At 40.3% G+C, this 13,743-nt stretch overlaps 1 protein-coding gene across 1 annotated transcript in view; it reads left to right on the forward strand.

The window, feature by feature from the left end:
- The window catches only part of LOC145785093 (focal adhesion kinase 1-like), a 94,000-nt gene that overhangs the window by 42,985 nt on the left and 37,272 nt on the right, over positions 1 to 13,743 (forward strand). The window contains exons 25-33 of the mRNA XM_082596791.1: positions 2,598 to 2,680; positions 3,171 to 3,261; positions 4,123 to 4,220; positions 4,839 to 4,939; positions 5,481 to 5,596; positions 9,673 to 9,773; positions 10,607 to 10,696; positions 11,808 to 11,952; positions 12,444 to 12,503. Coding sequence (XP_082452917.1) covers positions 2,598 to 2,680; positions 3,171 to 3,261; positions 4,123 to 4,220; positions 4,839 to 4,939; positions 5,481 to 5,596; positions 9,673 to 9,773; positions 10,607 to 10,696; positions 11,808 to 11,952; positions 12,444 to 12,503 — 885 coding nt within the window. The remainder of the gene's footprint in view (positions 1 to 2,597; positions 2,681 to 3,170; positions 3,262 to 4,122; positions 4,221 to 4,838; positions 4,940 to 5,480; positions 5,597 to 9,672; positions 9,774 to 10,606; positions 10,697 to 11,807; positions 11,953 to 12,443; positions 12,504 to 13,743) is intronic.

Consider the following 13,743-nt stretch of genomic DNA (forward strand, 5'->3'; position numbering starts at 1 on the left):
TTCAACCTGAGCAGCCAGAGAGCTTATACGAATATAGGTAGTTGAGGCTTGTCACCTGTTCCTGACACAGTCGCGCTGGTACTTTGTAGTAGCTGGTCATTTGTTACAGATTCATGTTCTGCGGTTCGAATCCCAATCACCTCAGTGTAGTCGTATTGTCTTGCTAGTTCTGACTTTACATTTTTTCATTGTTTCCTATGTTAAGCTAACTGACTTCCTCACGTCTTGTATGCTCTGCATATGTCGAAAGCATGAATTCTTGATAGCTATTTCACAGCGACTGCCCTGAGGCTATTCTGTGGTTTTCAAAGCAATGCCGATCATATTACGTCAGAGCTGATTCATTAATATTTCTATGGCATAATATGATGCTAAAACATTTTTCACAAAAAGTTAAATTTAAGAGTATAAAAATGTAACTTTATAGGCCTCGCTAACATGGCCTCGAAATGCTGCAAGGTCGGCTGGGCATCGCAAGATCAAGCGAACAATAAACCAATAAACAGCTGAGATTATTCAGTGTCGCAACTGCTGTTAAAACTTTTACTTTTTTGCTTAAATAACCTTTTTTTGTACATTGGAACAACGTTGTTGATCGTTTGATTGCTACATCAGCATTGAATCCCATCCAGCAAAGTTTGTTCTTTTTACATTATAACGTATGTTATGATCTATGTCACAAAAGTGGATTTTGCTTGCTGGGCTTGTTTTTGTAAAGCAGTACACTTTTAGACAACTGTACGGAGTGTACGCTGTTGGTTACAAAGAATATATTTTTCATTGAAACGTGGCCGAATTTTTTAGCGTTTTAAAACCTGGCTAAGGTGAAGTGGTAGGATGGCAAGAAAAATCGATTTGTTTTTTGTCAGCATAACTGAACTACACATTTAGACGAACCAAAGTTGCAAAAGCTAAAGATTAAGTAAAAATAGTTTTTGTGTCTAATATCCCTGTCAGCTTGGCGAGCATCCAGCACTGTTCTTTATGGAGCAAGAGGAACATTCAGATATTGGCATCCAAGAACCAATCTATGATGAGCCAAATAACCGACCTGTTGATTCATTTTCCGATCAAACCGGTTTAAACTGGAACTCTAATTCAATGATTGACTTGAGACAGGCTATGGGTGTAAACACCCTCAGATTGCACGACGATAAAACGTGTGAGAAATTTTCTTCTGAAACCAACACAATTATATATGGTGTCCCACACAGCAGGAGCGTTTCTCCTTGTGACGAAACGGGATTGTTACGTAACAATAACTCAACCAGCCTGGCTGTCAGTCAAGGTTCAGAATCTCCATACACTTCAATGGTCAATAACATGAATGATTATGTTTTCCTTCCTCGAGGAGGTACTGAAAGATTTAATAGAATCAATGCAGCGAAATGTCACAATGCTGTAAGTGCGAACGAACCCCCGCTATCACGTCACCTGAATAGTGTGTCATCATTGGCTAAGAATTCCAGCTCCACTAAATTTCACTATGCTGATGAGAGAAATAGCGATTCTAGTTTTCGACCGAAAACATCCGAACTTGACCGAAACACTCCGAAACTTCCCCTTCACTGGAACGTTGACCCGAAGCTATCTAGAAGTAATTTTAACAAGAGAATAAAAGACAAGATCTCTTCACCGAGCATAGCAAGTCCGGATAAAAGATTGATGGATCAAAATCTTCCCAGTAAACGCTTTTATCCTCCAAGCTCACCCCCATCTGCAATGCATGGCTATGCACTGGGTAGGGATCGTATCTCGGGTGCAAGGCAAAGCCTGACCGACCTTTCAATGCAAGATAGCCATCGGCCCAGCGCTACCGGAACCTCATCGGAGCTCATATTGCCCCCTAATGTTTCACCAAGGCGGAAAACTCTCACTGGAGGGCGTCCACCTATCCCACCCTCTCACCTTAAGCCTCCCCTATTCAAGTTTAAAAATAGCCATTCCTATGGGGATTACCCAGTTAGAAGACCCACATTCAGCCCCCATCAAAACAAACTCAGTTCTTGCTATAAAGATCTGGATCAACATTCCTCACGCGCATGTGACTCATGCTGTGATGTTACGCAAACTGTTGCCGTCCCAAAATTACCCTGTGATAGTGGGGACTCTGGTTCAAACTACTCAAACAGTTCCGTCCCTTATTTTCACCAAGGCCCCCTCCGCAACACTGACCCAAGCCACCCAGCAAAACGGACCAGTTTTGTTTGTGAATGTTTACTTCGTTGTCATAAAAACCATCTCACCATGCCGAGTCATCAGAGGCGATCGAAACTCAATCCACTCGGAACTCTTGATCATTTCTATGCGTCGCGCCGCGTTTCTGTTGCCACTTCAAGCAAGGTTGGAGGAGATATGAAGTCGTTAAGACTCGCCAGCCCCATCAAGCGTCCACCGGTTGCTCCAAAACCAACCGCTATAAAAACCTTGCACAAGACTGAAGACGCCAGCAATTTTTACCTTCGTAATAACATCCCCTTGACTCTCAACCACTCCCTCGACCACATTTACTTTAACACCCTCCCCCACAGCGTGGTTTTGTCTAGATTTATGCACATTAGTTCCTCTCGTAACTTTCAAGTTACTGCATCAGACACTGATGATGAACAAAATCGTGTGATTTCAGAAACCGACGATTACGCAGAAATCACTGAAGATGATCTCTACAGCATGCCGAAACGTGAGCGTTTTGTTTTACGATGTTTCTTTGTTTGATATTATCACTTTCACAAACATAGAAATATAATTTTAGTTACAAAAATTTTGCGTCGGATCATGTGTGCAGTTAGTTCATTCATGATAAAAGGTAATGTTCCAACGATACCCGGGTTCGATACCCAGCAGGGTCATACCAAAAACTGTTCACAAGTGACTTTTATTTCATTCTTGTTCAACACTTAGCATTGATAGAATGGCTCTAGAGTAATAATGTACTCCTTGATGGAATCGGCTTCGGCTGCGCCTGTAAACGAATGCACTGACACTGTCTGCTTTTTAAAGCGCTTGAGAGCGATGCATTCTGCGGTGGATGCAGCACCCTTTTCATTGTCTTGCCCAACCACTCGCAGTCGCCTTTTCATTGTTTGTAAACAGCAAAGTAACATTCTCACATGATTGACCTGAAGCTTCGCTTCTGAGTCACTCAAAACCTAAACATGATTCTTCCATAGGTTTTGATTATGAAATCAGCCGAGAGCGCATTCGAATTGTCACAACGATTGGTGAAGGACAGTTCGGCGACGTTCATAAGGGAATATACACGTAAGTCAGGCAGAACTCGTACGGGTGAACTGAAAGACAATTTTAAAGCTGAAAGTTTTTTTTTTTTTTGCTTCATATATTTTTTACATTCAACTGACTTATTAACTTTGGAACAAAATAAGACTTCTACCACGGCCTACTCTTTAAAACTTGTTCATCGTTCACCAAGACACATCTGTGTAACGCTCTCTCTTGAAAGGAATCAGGAGTTTGTGTAAGAACATGTTAGGATCGTTTGGAAACACAGACAGCAAATTAGCAACTTTTTACATTGATTCAAGGTCTGAATCCTTAACAGCAACGTTAAAATCTTTGTTTAAATCTTATTTATTTATAGAATCTTTTAGCGTTGTTTTCCTTCATGTTTCTTGCTTGTGGCATAAAGTTACAGCTGTCCATCAAAATTGCATTTGTTGGATTAGATGCAGCAGTGAAGTTGTTGTAATTCAATATGTGAATTCAAAAAGGGACGAACTCCATTTTTTTTAATTTCACGTTTTGTACTTTTCCCATTCCTTTCTGTGTCTTCCAAATGATTTCTAAAAAACGTCCAATTTTTTCAAGTCTAAGCATGAAAAATACCCCCTTTAACATCCCCATTAATGTTAAGAAAGGCCTAACTCCAGCAATTGGGCTTCAGCTTTCCATAGTTTCACAACACAATCTTCATCCAGTGATATTTTTAGGAATAATACTTCTTACCGGTATACCTAAGCATATAATCATATGCATATAATCATCATCGAAATTCCAGCACAGAAGTAAATGACTAAACTAATTAAAACGTAATTATGTCAAAAACACCTTTGTGGGAATTGGTCCCTTTTTTAATTCACATATTCACTTGTTACCTCACTGTAGAACCCGCGATGGAACAGAGACTGCGGTCGCGATCAAATCGTGCAAGTTCGAAGGCCAAGACAGCGTCAGTGTGGCCGACAGACTGCTCGAGGAAGCGCGTGAGTTGGCATTGTTTCTTATACAGCATCTACGAACTATTCTTTTGTAATTTGATTTGGGAGAGCAAGTTTCAGATGTTTCTATCTTCAAAAATTATCTGTCACTCCGTGTTGTTAGCGATGTTAAAAGTTCTATCTTATGTGACATTGGAACTGCAGTTTTCAATCACAGTATGTTTCCAATATGTGGCAACAATTTGTGAAAATAACTTCACGCTAGATGGCAGTAAAGAATATAAAAATACAGCAAACACATATCTAAGCAACAGCACTACGTTTAACATTATAAAAACTAGTGTATAAGCGAACGTTTTCGGTTAGTCATATAGCTTTTTCCAAGCCTATAAAAAGTCTTGGAAAAAGGCTGTATGACTAGCCGAAAACGTTCGCTTACTATTTTTTGTATTTGTAATGTTAAATGTAGTGTTGTTGCTGAGTTATGTCTGTTTGTGATTTAAAAAAGTTGCCTCTATAAGAGTCTATACAGACTATACTCAAATTGTATAAAATTGTTCACCGACACGACTTTGGATCAATTACTTACAATTGCAAAATACTTTTGTTCTTCTCCACTACGCTATGGTAACGTCATTTCTCGTTGTTTTGATGCCACTCTAGATACGATGCGTCTATTCGACCACCCCCACATCGTGAAGTTGATCGGAGTCTGTACGGACAACCCGGTCTGGATCGTCATGGAGTTCTGCAGGTTTGGAGAGGTGAGAAGTGGTTTTGATTTGTGGTTTGGACAGAGCCTAAAGTATTCAAAACATGATCCTGATAAAGAAATTCCCAGATCTTTCTAATCCCTTTAAGTTCAATACCATTATGGAATCACCACATGGAAAAAAGAAATTGAGCAGGAAAGCTGCAAGGTGGGCTTGAGAAGAGAAGACGCTGTAGACAGGTCGGTGTGGAGGCAAGGTGTGAAAACGATTGATTGATTGAATCTTTATCCTCGGATTGGGAAAGCTTCTTGCAGAGCTTAATCCTGGCCGTTTCGCATACTTGTAGAGGCTTTGAATCACTGACGCAGGGCCGGTTACCGAGATTGACAGAGTGAAGTTTCCGATTGTTGAAGTCTTGTTGCCGGGGAACTATTCCATCCATTAAATGCCGCTGAATGGAGAGCCGTCCTTAGAGTGCGTTGCTCAAGCGCACGCCCCGAGAGTCGAACCAGCGCAGCTTGATCTTGAAGCTTCTTCGTTCCAGAAGTCACGCGCAATTTCCCGGCCCCTAACAATGCCTCGTTCATTGCAGATGCGATCGTATCTTCAAACGAACAAACAGACGCTGGACGTGCCGATGCTCATCCAGTATTGCTACCAGCTCAGCCAAGCGCTCTGTTACCTCGAGAAGAAAAAGTTCGTACACAGGTGAGCCTTTGTGACGTCACTGTTGCAGCGCGTGCGTCACCATCATAACGTCACTTGCGTGGCTGGGCTGATTTGCTGGATGGTTTCGTATATACCATGGTGACCTCTAGTAAAAGGTCATGTCAACGCTTGAGAGATTTCTTCGACTGGCGGCTGATTTTAAATCGCGGCTGGAGCTGCAGTGCGAGTATTGTACCTTTAGACTTTAGACAGAGCGTAGTAAACTTGTGAGCAGTGCAAGTACAAGGTACTGTGTAAAGCAAAAGCAGTGTTGCTTACAAAGTATTGCGTGCTAGTGTTGTGTAAAAACATTTCTGTAGATGATGATTTGCCCCAATAGCCTTGTGTGCAGTCAAGTAGGTTTCACATACTAGCTTACACAAGTATAATGGTAGGTCTAAGTTGCACCCTACTAAAACTGTAGTAAAGCTGGTTTGTTTGGAGTTTTAGATATGAAATAGGTTGGTTTACACCATAAAATGCACAGAAGCAACTATATGATGTTGTATGGTATTCCTTTCTGCATTGTTCAGTTTTGAATAGGCTAACTGTCTTGTACGGTATGCTAAAATCTAGGTAAATGAGTCTCTCTCCAAAATTTTGTTTGCTACCTACACCTATGTCAGTAGGTGGCCTATAATGACTGTTTTACCTTTAGTTGTAAACCTACAGTAAAACAAATACAGTATAATAAGTTGATAAGAAGAAATGCAATAAATTTTCAGTCCCTGGTTGGAATAATGAAGTTAAGCAGGCTCATTCCATTGCCAGAGAAACTTACTTCATATGGGTGAAAAATGGGAAACAACGGAATGGTTATCTACTTATCTGTATGAGTTGATGCAGAATAAACGAAATGAGTTTAAAAAAGCCTTTCGCCGTTGTAAAAATGCCTCTGAACAACATAGAGCTAATGCACTTGCCTCAGCACTCAACTTGGACAGCTCACAAAAGTCATTTTGGCAGAAGGTAAACAAATCTAATTGCAAAAATAGTTCTCTTCCTGTAAATGTTGGTGGAGCAAAAGGTCCTGAAGCTATTGCTGAGATGTGGAAGCATCATTACAGCTCCTTGCTAAATTCCAGCAAAACCAACACTGAAAAAGAATTTGTTAACTCGTATATTTCTTCTAAGGATAAATATCATAATCTTTCAATATTTCGTTGCAACATGGACACAGTTGGTCCCTTGCTTGCCAAACTGCCATTAAATCGAGCTGCTGGTGCTGATAAAATTTTAGCTGAACATCTTGTTTATGCTGATTATTCTATTCATTTTTATATTAGTGTACTTTTTAATATGTGTCTTAGTCATGGTGTTGTACCAAATTCTTGCTTGGACACTGTTCTAGTCCCAATTGTAAAGAATTTGAATGGCGACATTCAAGATTCAGGTAACTATAGACCTATTGCTGTAGCTACAGTAATCTCAAAACTGTTTGAACGTTTCACTTTAAATCATCTATTGTCTTTCTTGAATACCAGTGACAATCAATTTGGGTTTAAGTCTGGCCATAGTACTGACATGAGTGTTTTCTTATTAAAACAAGCAGTGTCCTCTTATATCAGTCATGAGTTCATGACACTCCTGTATATTCTGTTTTTTTTTGGATGCTTCAAAAGCCTTCGACAAAGTCAATCATTATTTATTGTTTAAAACGCTTATCACATGCAACGTGCCTATGTATTTTGTTCACTTATTGGAATACTGGTATAGTAAACAAACCATGCAAGTGAGGTGGGGAGGTCACCTGTCCCAATCATTTAATGTGTCCAATGGAGTCAGACAAGGTGGGGTGTTAAGCCCCTATCTTTTTGCAGCATATTATATTGATCAGCTTTCTTATGAGCTCAATAAAACAAAAGTTGGTTGCTATGTTGGCAACTCTTGTCTAAATCATATTATGTTTGCTGATGACATTTGCTGCATCTCGCCTAGTTTGTGTGGCGTACAAAATTTGTTAGATGTTTGCCACATGTATGCTGTTGAACCTGAAATTACTTTCAATTCTAAAAAGTCATTTGGTAGGCTATGTTATTTTCCCCAAAAAACTTTTATCTTTCACGTGCTCCTCTGCTACATCTAGGTAAATCTGAAATTGTATTCACGGACTCTGTAAAATACCTGGGTGTATTTATTGAGAGTTCTCTCTCAGATGAAAATGATATTTCAAGGCAGGTACGCTCTCAGTACTGTGCTGCAAATAATGCAAAATCTCATTTCGCTAAATGCTCACCCGCTGTAAAAAACATTGTATCTCGCTCTTATTGTATGTCCTTTTACGCATCCCAGTTGTGGAACAAGTTTAGATCTTCTAGTATAAAACGATTACATGTTGCTTACAATGATTCTTTCAGAATATTGCACAACTTGCCTCGTTATGTCAGTGCCCATGAATATCAAGTAATGTATAATATAACAATGTTTGATGCTTTATTGAGGAAAAAACATGTTTTCGTTTATCAACCGTTGCATTCACTCCTCAAATCGCTTTATATCAGACCTGATGTCATCTGATTGTTTTTATCGTTCTGAATGCTTTCAATTCTTCCAACGCTCATTGTATGTAAATTTGCAACAGTAGATAGCCCATTTAGTGAAATTTTAAATCGACGGCATCCAAAGTGGCTCTCTGTGACCTTTGTGCATTTGCAGTTTGTGTATTATTTCGTTGTTTTGTTTTTAGATATGGACAACTTCGTCTGACGCAAATAAATAATAAAATAATAATAATAATATCCGTTCAGCTAACTACAGTACAGGAGCCTACCACTGCTACAGTTGCTGCTTGTTAGTGTCAAGTTAATCATGCCATTAAAGTGCTGTGTTCCACTGTGTAAAGGAAACTATGATTCAAGCTTATCAAAATTATCAGTCTATAGGTTTCCGAAAAATGAGCAGGAACGTCTTAAATGGATTAAAGTTATCCCACGAGCAAACTTGAATGTGACGAAGCATACAGTTGTGTGCAGAAAGCACTGGCCTAGTGATGCTAAATTTGCTTCAGTGCTATATATTTGAGTAAAAAACTAGAGTTTATTTCATCTTGTTAAAGTCTGAAAAGTGTGAAAATATACTAGGAAGCATAATTATACTGTAGCTGCAAGTGCACATACACCGAGTGAGTTGGAAAAATCGAAGTATACATTGGAGCATATGAGGTAAACTTCACATCTTCGTTGATTTTCAAGCAAGGTAGATTAGATCCAACAATAACGTTATGTTGATAATTGTGCCTTGTTAATGAATATTGATGCTTGTGTGCTACCGCTGTCAACAGCATTTATTTTTGGCTGGTTCTCAACTGATAATTATTGTAAAATCATTCAGTTATGAGATGCGTTCTTTTGCCTGATGAAGTGTGCTTTATGTACAAGAAAGCTTAGTAGAAAGGCCACATTACACTTCAGCTTGTGTGCAACTCAGTGCTGCTTGGTTTTGCTTCAAGATATCAAATTATTCGAGATAAACGCCAGACAGCAAAATCCTGACAATCAGCCTCCAGTCCAGACAGCAGCATGAGCGTTGTCAAGACCTCTTATATAGGCCACCATGGTATATACCATGTTTTCAATTTTCTTTGAAATATAACATTGCGTCACTTTATTTTGAAGTAAACACGCACAGATCACCTCAGTACTTGTCAACGAATTGGTTTTGCATTGGAACTTGTAAACATTGAAACAATTACGGAGGTTCTCAACCTGTTTGCTCTCCTTTGATTCTTGTTCACTTTTGAAGGATAAAAATATTCCCACCTGCTGTTTTAAGTCGGCTGCATAGCCGAGCTCTTACGCCACTCGAAAGGCCGCCGGTTCGACACCGTTCATGAGCATACGGCTGTGACATGCCTGAAGGCGGACACGAAGATTGGATTCCTTGCATTTTCGTCCACTTAATCTGAATCTTCAACAACCGGGCGTAACCCTGGATACGACAAAAAAGCTATTTTGAGATTTGCCTTTTGGTATTTACTATCCGGGCCATCTTTCCTATTTTAATAAAGTTACCACGGTTGAGAACCTTTGCTCTGAAGCTTAAAATTTACAAACACCAACTTTGTTTCGTCTTGACAGGGACGTGGCAGCTCGGAATATATTGGTAACACAGCCTGACTGCATCAAACTGGGCGACTTTGGCCTCTCTCGGTGCATGGAGGACCAGAACTACTACACAGGTGAGATACTCTGACGCGACTCTGAAAACTCTGAAAACGACGGCCACTTTTTGACCCAATAACTCGTTGAATGGACACCAGCCTCTTGCGGTTGAAATAGTAACGACCAAGCAACGTAGGTTCAATTCTCGGTGTGTGCAGCTGAGCAATGTATTTTGACAACAACTGTCTGTTCAGCTGCCCCCAATAGATAGAATGTTGTTTTATTGTTATTGTTTTATCAGCTATTGTTTTATGATAGATGTGACTCAAAGCCAAAAATCAATCGTAAAACAATAGCGGCCACTTTGTATGTTTGGATTATATGGGGCTCTGCCCCTTTCAAGTGGCTCCCTTTGGTGAGGAGCCATACTTCACACATGACGCAAGCTTGTTATATGCAAGTCATTGTGTATTGCGCTGTTGTTGTTGTGTTCTTGTGACGTCATAGTGGTGGTACTATGAGTCATGATGCAAAGTTTTGTAGAAAATTTACAGCAATGATAGTTTCTGGTGACGCGTTGAAGCGACAGATGCTTCTGGATTGCCTGGTTCAGTGAAGGAGAAATGATTGTTCAACTAATTAATGAGATCCTAAGACAAGTTTATTAGATATGTACTTTTTAGGATGATCGTATGCGAATCATTGCATTCTGGTGTCAATTCTGCAACGGTAATTACACCATACAACCCGTTGGGCCCCTTAAAAGTAACACATATAATTCGATCTAGAATGTATGTGTTGTACTGTTTGGCGTATATTCGGTAGCCAAGATTTACATGAACTGGATGTTCCGGTCTATTTCAATCTGAACATTTATTATTTATCTTCAATGGTGTCGTTTCTTTCACAGCATCCAAAGGGAAACTCCCTATAAAATGGATGGCGCCTGAATCCATCAATTTCCGAAGGTTTACGACTGCCACCGATGTTTGGATGTTCGGTAAGTTACTTTTGTCTTCGGATAGAGAAAAAAAAGTTTCCCTAACAATTCCAGACAGTAGGCCCACCGGCCACCACTCTGCCCAATTTGTGACGTAGGCTGTGAGCTATACTTTCCTATTCATCTCGGCCACTGAGGAAGGCCGTTTGCTACGTCACAATCTAACAGACCACTTGCAGCAAACGATGGTGACGTGCGGTATGGTTGCTGCTTGTTAATACAGTACTATTAATAGCCTGATTTTAGTTTGGTCCCGGTTGAAAGCGATTGCCGACGCAATCTCATGTATTGAGCAACCTGTGTTAGCTGCTTTCACAGGAAGCGCGTATTGCTCCATATGGCCGTACAGAGCAGACGTACGGTTTGGTGATAGCTCAGTGTGTCCATCTATCGTTCTAAGAAGCCGCTTAAAAAAATCACGGATTTTGCTGTCTGGGTAAAGTATCGCAGCCTTCCTTTACCGTGGAAGGCAATTTCCTGTTTAGCTATGCGTTCACTGCCATCCAATCTGCAGTATTCGCCGACAATTATTTTGCGCTCGAAATTAACTTCATGTAGTCTGCTTCTATATACCTCATCTATGTGGCAAGCCCTACCACCGCCCAGTATCAACCTACTGTACAAACCAATGACTGACCATTCTTAGACTCCCTCACAGTGGCTTCACGCTTGTGTACGTTGTTGCATACCATATTTACAATTTACATTATTTGCATTTGCATACCATTCTTCAAGCTCGTAATAAATGGATCCTTGTAATGGCTGTAACTGGAGGTTGCTGTTCTAAAGAGACATTTGGTAATTGCAATTGGCTCGTTGGTAGAACTTTCATCTATGAATCACCAGACATGGGTTCAATACCCTATCTGGTCATTCCAAAAAAAGTGGTACTGAATCTTATTCTTGCTTGGCGTTCAGCGGAGGAATAGATTCAGGATAATAATGTTCTGCGTTGCACCTCTATGCGGCTGCACTGACACTGTCTGCTTTGTAAAACGCTGAGGAGCAAGCGCTATATGGGTACAAAATGTTAATATTGTTGTTATCCGTAGATTATAACAGTTGTGGCGGAGTCTTGTGAGACAATATTCGTAACTCTCCCCCTTCGCAGCTGTCTGTTGCTGGGAGATCCTCATGATGGGGGTGAAGCCGTTCCAGGGGGTGAAGAACAATGACGTCATAGGCAAGATCGAGAACGGGGAGCGATTACCGATGCCTTCCAACTGCCAACCCATGCTCTATGAGCTTATGCTCAAGTAAGTGTTGCCAGACGCGTACCTGAAATAACCACAGTAGCATTAGAACAGTTTATAACTGCATAATAAGGCTACTACAGTTCACACAAGTTACTTTTCAATTTAGTAGTAGTAGTCCAGTTTTAATCCGGTGATGTCCCCGTTACCGAGGGTGGCTGGATTCACCTCCAAGTGCCCCAATCGTCTTCACACCCTGCCTCCACATCGATCTGTCTAGCGCGTCCTCTCTTGTCAAGCCCACCTTGCTACTTTCTTCCTCAACTTGCTTTTTCCACTAACTAACAATTTAGAATATTTGAATTCTAAACAAATACGGAATGCAAGCATTGCTTTTATTGTACATACTACATTTGTTCCAAGAATGAAGTCCATTTGTTGAATATGTTATAAATCTTAGCGACATTGCATGTGTGTCTGTAAACGTTGAATAAATGCAAAAAGACCGCATCTACTCGACGGGTAGTCACTAAACCATGCTTGTCACTGCGCAGGTGTTGGTCATACGACCCTTGCTACCGGCCTCTATTCGAGGAGATCCAGCATCACCTAAGGTGAGTAAACGCAGAGTGCTTTGCTTGTTGGTTTTTTGACAGAGGTGTACGGAGTCAGGTTTTCTGGACTCTGGCTCCGACTCCGGCCAAAACCCGATACTCCGGCTCCTGTGCACCGCTGATTCGTGGGGCTCTTAACTGGGCTGCCCATAGTTGTTGTGCGTATTGTGAGCGGCATATGGTTACCAGAAAGCAAACTAGTGGATTGTAAACTGTGTATAAATGATGGAGTAGACACTGATCTCTTTAAACCTCTGTTCTGGTTCTTGGATGTTATTGAGGATGAAAAGTTATACAAAGGATCCTTTATTGAGGATGCAACCGAACGATTAAACAAACTAAGTAAATAAAATCAGCCATGTTCGGGAACTTGAAGTCTTCTTGAAAGTTTCCGAACCGGCTGATTTCGTTTACTCCCTATGCATAAGATTGAACTCGTTCAACAATAAAGGATTTTTCAAGATCACTGGCGTCTTTCTCAGCAAAACTGCGTCATTTGAGTTCGCAGATTGCTGTATGTTTGATGTTCTTCGTTCAGCAAAATTATAAGGTACAAAGATTAAATTCACGACCATTTGATTGATAATTTCTTCAAAGCTGCTTTGTCATGCTAATACTTTTTTAACAAACGTCAATCTGTTGTTATTGCATTTCATATTAGTTGTCGCCTACTGGAGCCATGACTGTCGTTGTTAGTTGTTTTTTGTCCTGCACACTTGGTTCATGAGCAAACCAAGAAATATAGGCACTTGCCTGGTTTTGTAGCCTTGCTGGTGTGGTATACGTTTTCATAACAAGCTGCAATTTATATTATATATATTAGGGTGGTCCTTATATGTAGTCAAAAACTTAAGTTGGAGGAAATTGTATGGGGGCCCCTTATATTGATTCCACTTGATGTAAAAACACTTACTGTAAAATATTTTCTATTCTAAACAAAAATTAAGGTATGCTCAATGCAATCGAAATTTCATGTGGCTGAATCCAATTAATATGATAACACAAAATGTTAGCGGTTATCAAATGTTCTACAAAAAAACAATATGACGAATGTCTCTTTACTCTGCTACAATAGTCTGTCTTTCTGATTCTCAACAAGAGCAGCTTTAGTTATGTGGGGCAGTTTCTTTCGGTGCTCAGCCACTACTTGGAGGATAAATTGTGTTTGTTCCTCTGATTTTGTCCGCAACCCATTATATTCCTGAATGAGGGCAACACCCCTGTCTGCTGTGTCGCTCGT

The sequence above is a fragment of the Aplidium turbinatum genome, chromosome 16 (genome assembly GCF_918807975.1).
Source record: "Aplidium turbinatum chromosome 16, kaAplTurb1.1, whole genome shotgun sequence".
NCBI lineage: Eukaryota > Metazoa > Chordata > Ascidiacea > Aplousobranchia > Polyclinidae > Aplidium > Aplidium turbinatum.